At 46.2% G+C, this 6000-nt stretch overlaps 1 protein-coding gene across 3 annotated transcripts in view; it reads right to left on the bottom strand.

Moving 5' to 3' along the window:
- Positions 1-1103: 1103 nt before the first annotated feature.
- The window catches only part of CCDC69 (coiled-coil domain containing 69), a 49461-nt gene continuing 44564 nt past the window's right edge, over positions 1104-6000 (bottom strand). The window contains exons 9-10 of one of the 3 annotated variants that reach the window (XR_006889416.1): positions 5795-5849; positions 1104-1786 (exon numbers count right to left, since the gene is read on the bottom strand). Coding sequence is in view for 2 of the 3 variants with exons in the window: in XM_046667187.1 (XP_046523143.1) it covers positions 1762-1786 (25 nt within the window). In the remaining variant the exon portion in view is untranslated. Of the gene's footprint in view, positions 1787-5635; positions 5850-6000 lie in introns of those variants that run through there. The other 2 variants (XM_046667187.1, XM_046667188.1) reach the window with 2 other exon arrangements.

The raw sequence follows: 6000 nt of genomic DNA, 5'->3' as shown, positions 1-6000 counted from the left end.
ATTCCCTGGGCTGCAGAAAAATGGCTAATATACTGCTCCTTCTCTTTGAGCTGATCATCTCACTTTTGCGAATCAGTCCTAAGAAAGTAGTTTGAAATACAGAAAAAGCTTTTAAGGCCCAACGCTGTATTTTTTAGCCACAAAAAGAAAACAACGTAAACATCCAGGGGCCGTGGAATAGCAAGTAAAGCATGTGTCACATGGCCTCACTGGCTGATGGAAACAAAGCCTGGAGGGAGGCACGCATGGGATGCAAACATCTTCTGGATGCTGTCCCAAGCCCCTTTCTCCACGGAGTGGCCCTTCCAAAAGTGTAAGAGGGACAGTGTGGTGGTGTCTCTCTGGCAGTGATGCAGGCGAGAACACAGGAGTGGGATTCCAGACTTTCTCATCTCCCTTCTCTGGGCTGTAGTTTCTCTGACCTTAGAGGAGAGAAGTTCAAGACCTCCTGGCTGCCCTCCGGGGAAGCTGGAAGTGGTCGGATACTGCCACCTGTTGGCAGGTCCCAGTTCTGCCCGTCTCCTTCAGGAAAGGTGGTTGCCTAGCATTGGGCGTTCCCAGGGGTGGGTCTCACTTTAAGTTCGCTAAAGGGAGCCCCAGGTGGTACTATTAAATCACTGTTGGGAAGGCCCCCTTCTTCCACGACAACTCCCCTTAACGCCTGTCACAGTGCCTGGCATTCCTCCCTAAGAGTTAACGATTGCTTCTCTCTATAGGAGCGAACGTAAGGCATTTCTAACCACTTGGCATGAAGCAGATTATTTTCTGCTATGGGTCTCAGCAACATGAAGACAGTTTTGGGCAGGAGGGTGGAGAGATGGAGAAGCAGCATACAAAGAAGAGACAGGCTTAAAAATCAAGAACCATTTTTCTCATGATTTTTATTGCTTATTTCTCTTATTGTAAAAATAAGTTTATTATAGATACTCAAAAGATGAAAAAAATTTAAAGCCATAATCCTACAATCCAGAGATAGACTACATTAACACTATATTAACTCGTCATTCTTTTATTATATGACACAACAACGATAATAATAATAATAGCAACATTTATGGAACACTTATGTGCCACACACTTACATTTTTCTTTGCAAAAAAATTGGAACTTATTGCAAAATTATTTTCTCTTTTATAAACCTTAATTTATTGTGAACATCTTTTCATGTGATTAAATATTCTTCTTCAAAACATTTAAGATAACTATCAAATTCTCCTATATAGTAATAGTATAACTTACTTATCTAATTGCCTATTGTTGGACATTTAGATTGTTTCTGATTTTTTCAGCATAGCTTTGAGATTGTTTTCTAAAACTTGAATTCCACATAAAATAGTAATGTGTGGTTTTTAAGTCTTTTGATAAATATTGCCAAATTGCCCTCCAGTGAGAGGAAATCAACCCACAATCTCACAAGGTCGAAAAGAAACCATTGAACCTTAGAACCATCACAAGTGTTTCGTAAATTGCAAAACATGTTCGCACGCATTATCTCTTCACAGCTGAGCTGGACACTGTCATCCCACCTACAAGACGTGGAACTGGGACCCACAGAGGCTCCATGACGTGGCCTGCGTACCACGGCTGTTTAGTGCCTGCACTCAGACTGGAACTCAGGTTTCCTGACCCCATCCTGTGTCCTGGATCCCTTAAACAAACTCACTTCTTTTGGGTTTAACGGCACATTTGGGTCTTCAGAAGGCTTCTTTGAACGTGAGAGTGTGCTCCTGACCTTCCAGGCAGCTCATCTTCCCAGCAAAGTCAAGCCAAGAGTTTACCTTGACCCCTGAAGAGAAAGGTATAGGAAGGAAAGGCACCGTTACTATGATTATTCTTTGTTAAGTGGCTAGAGTCCTGGTCTACTAGTAAGAAGAGGAGAGGTAGTTCCGGCTGGGGTATATGACCTCGCACTTTGGTTTAGTTTTATACCTATCTGTACAATAGTAGAGAGACGGGGATGGGACTAAATGATCTGGTAAGATTCTCTTTGTCCTTGCATGTGAAGCCTCTGAGCCTCTACCATTCGAAGATTCCATTTACTGTCGAAGAGTCTGTGAGTGTTTGTTTCAAGCTTCTATGAGATTAGGATTCTGTAACAGTGAGAGCCTCTCCTGGGGTTCCAAGATCCCATGACTCACTCAAAATTCTATTGAAAGATTCCATTTGCTCTTAACTATTCTTGTGGGTTTCTCCTTAAATAGCACTTCCTCAGAAAGTCCTTCCTAATCCTTCCCCCAGCGCACTTTATACACCCCTCCCCATTGTCTCCCCTGGGATCTCGTTTTTTTCCCATCATAACACAGTCCTAATTGGTAATTAGATATTTGCTTGTGTGCTTTTGGTTAATGCCTGTCTTCTCCACATCTCTATTGCTTGGTAAAGTCAATACTCAGTGAATATTTGATGAATGAAAAATAAATGAATGAATTCTACAATTCAGGTTCCAAGAGTGTTTATTCCCAAGGTCTACTATTACCAACATTACCCCCGCCCCCGCCCAGGGCTGACATCTGGGGAGAGAGTGACCTTTCCAATTTCATGATGTTGCCTCGACCCTCTGTCCACCCCCTGCCCCCCTCCCCCCACGCCACCATTATTTGCCTCTTGGGATACCTTGGATCAGAGAGAAGCCTGGGCTATGTCTCTGCTATTGAAACCAGCCTGGAGCAGCTCATTCGTCTATTCAACAAATCTTTGTCTAGTGCCCACAAAATGCCAGGCACTGTGCTAATGGACTGGGACAAGGGGTGAGCAAAGCAGACCTGGTCCCAGCTTTCAGAGCTCACACCCTGGAGGGCCAGAGATGGACATTCATGACATAATCACACAAATTCTTATAAAATTACAAACTGTGATGAGAGCTGTGGGACGGAGAGGAACACTGTGCTCAGAGAGCATATGTAAGGCCACGGTCTGGAGCCGGGACCTTGGGCTCGAGGCCACAGGGGCATTCTCCAGGGCTTTGGGCTGGTCCCCCACGCCCATTATCTGGGACACATGGATACTCTTTTTGTGACATCTCTCCCTTGGGGAGTGATTGGCTATAACTTGGGTTCAGGGTGGTCACCTGCCAAGCTCCCAGCACCTCCCTTGAGAGTACGATGCCGTGAGCTGGAAGGTAAACCGTGACCTCTCAGAGCCCTTCACTTGCAGGACTTGGTCACTGGAATGTTAAAGCCCTGGAAGGCCAGGGTTCTAGGTGTCCAACACTCTCCTTGAACAGATGGGGAAACTGAGGCCCAAGGTCACATGAGTGGCAAAGCCAGAACCAGACGCCAAGCTCCCAAGTTCCCTGTTTTCTGCTGCTTCCCACCCCACTGCACTACCCTTCTCTTTCCAACAATGACTCCTGAATCTATACAGAGGGAATCTTGTTTCAACCAGAAGCCAGGAGGGTTTCTACCAGCTTACAAGCAGTAGTCATGATGCAGCAAAACTCTGGAAGAGAGCAAGAGGCGAATGGCTACATCTGGAGGGCTTTGCGCTGTGACATTGACTTAGGTCCCAAACATAATGAGTAAAAATACACCTGGTGACATACCTGTGTTGAATACCATTCTCTCATTTAACAAACATTTTCTTTCTGAAAATGTAGCTATTTGAGCCTTGAAATGCTAGTTCTTGCTTGTGGCAGCATTGTTTCCAATAGCCAAAAATGGAAACAATCTAAATGTCCTTTGGTAAGGGAATGGACATGTGGTAGAGACAAGCAGTAGAATACTGTGTAGCCCTTTGGAACTACAAAGGGAGGGGGTGGGGGAGGACCAAAGGGGAAAAGGGGCACATGTGTATGGCGACACATGGCAGCCAGACTTTTGGTGGTGAACTTGATGTAGTCTATACAGAAGTCGAAATATAATGATGGACAACTGAAATTTATATAATGTTATAAAGCAATGTGACCTCAGTAAAAAAAAAAGGAAACAAATTAATTTTCCTGGGGGGTGGGAATATATATAAACATATATATAAATAGGTAGGTCTATGTGGGTGGCCAAGGCACATTGTTGAGTTAAAAAAAAAAAAAGCAAGTTGACTCAGCCCGGATAGCAGTTAAAGTTTGGCGCCCTCTGCTTCTGCAGCGGGGGTTCGGTTCCTGCTCACAGAACCACACCACTGGTCTGTCAGTAGCCATGCTGTAACGGTGGCTCACATAGAAGAACTAGGACTTAAACTAGAATACACAGCTATGTACTGGGGCTGGGCGGTGGGGTGGGGGTTGGGGGTGGGGAGAAGATTGGCAATAGATGTTACCTCAGGGCAAATCTTCCCCAGCAAAAAAAAAAAAAAAAGTAAGTTTAAGAAAAATATGTATAGTGCAAAACCACCTACAGAAAAAAAAAGAACTTATGAAACAATCCTGAATGTTTCGATGGATACACGTATGTGTATGTAAATGCAGAAAAAGTCTGGAGGAACATACACCAAGGCAATAACCTCTGAGGAAAGGGGAGGGGCCATGTATGGGTGGAAGGGCTGGTCAAAGGGAACTTAGCTGCATCTGTAATTTTCTTTTTGGAGAATGGATTTTAGTTACATATTATTTACTTAAGTAAAATTATTTTGTGTAAATACTATCCTTTAGAGGAAAGTTTGACAAACTTTTTCTTTTCTTTTTTTTTTTGAGGAAGATTAGCACTGAGCTAACGACTGCCAATCTTCCTCTTTTTTGCTGAAGAAGTCTGGCCCTGAGCTAACATCCATGCCCATCTTCCTCTGCTTTATATGTGGGACACCTCCCACAGCTTGGCTTTCGCCAAGTGGTGCCATGTCCGCACCCAGGATCCGAACCGGCAAACCCCAGGCCACCGAGAAGTGGAACGTGCGAACCTAACTGCTGTGCCACTGGGCTGGCCCCTTGACAAACATTTTCTGTGAAGGGCCAGACAGTACATCGTTTCGGCTCTGTGGGCCGCGTGTCTCTGCCATGACTCCATTCTGCTGCCCTCGTGCAAAAGCAGCCCTAAACGGTACAGACGAGAATGAGTGTAGCCGTTTTCCAATACAACTTTATTGGTGGACACTGAAATTTGAATTTCATGTAATTTTCATTTGTCACCAAATTTTTTTTTAACCATTTAAAAATGTTGAAACCACTCTTAGTCACGGGCCAGCAGATTTGGCCCAGGGGCAGCAGCCAGACTCTGCTCTAAGTCTGGTTCACGCCTGTCCCTCTCGGCCACACTCAGCTATCTGGCCCTCAACCACTCCTATTCCTGGGCCTTCTTCACGTCCCTACTGTGAACCTCAGTGGCCCCTCCAGCCACCGGCCAGCTCCGCCTGTCTGTTCTTGGGGACCCTCCTCTGCCAGCTGCAGGTCTGTTTTTTCCTGAGCAAGGCTCTGAATAGCTCCACTCACCTTGGCAGGGGGAACCCAGAGAAAGGAATTTTGTTTGGAGTCCTGGAGAGGCCAGGACTTAGGACTTTGATTTGCATTTGAAATCAGGCCCCCTCCTGTTCCCAGGGGTCCCCCGCCACTTCCCTGCTCACACTCTGCTAGCCCCAACAGTCTCTCCCCTACAGCCCCTGCTGCCACATCAGTGTCTCAGCTCCAGGTCACTCCATGTGGACCCCCAAGCCCTCTGCTTCCTGTCATGTTGCCCGCTCATCTGTGCCATTTCAAGTATGGACATCTCCTTTCATCTCAGCAAATCTTTTTCCTCCCCTGGGACATCCTGAGACCCCCCTTGCCTCGCTTTTCCCAGGATGCCCTGTTGACAGCATGGGGAAGGGGAGGGAGCCCTGGAACCCTGGTGTCAGGAGGCTGAGTTCTAAGCTCAGCTCCTCCACTTACGGTCTGTGTGCCACCTTCCTGGGTCCTGCCGCCTCTGTGAGCTCAGCATCCTCACCTGTACAAAGACAAGGATGGACTGCGTCATCCTCCAAGCCCTTTCCAGGCCCAACAGGCCTCTCTGATCTGAATGTCAGAGGCTACCATTTCAGGTCTAGCAGTGATTTACATTCGTGTGGTGGTTCAGAGCACGTGGGACCCTGAAATCT

Source organism: Equus quagga, chromosome 7, assembly GCF_021613505.1.
Source record: "Equus quagga isolate Etosha38 chromosome 7, UCLA_HA_Equagga_1.0, whole genome shotgun sequence".
NCBI classification, from domain to species: domain Eukaryota; kingdom Metazoa; phylum Chordata; class Mammalia; order Perissodactyla; family Equidae; genus Equus; species Equus quagga.
The sequence above is the reverse complement of the archived record's forward strand: the minus strand, read 5'-3'. Positions and strand labels throughout refer to the sequence as shown.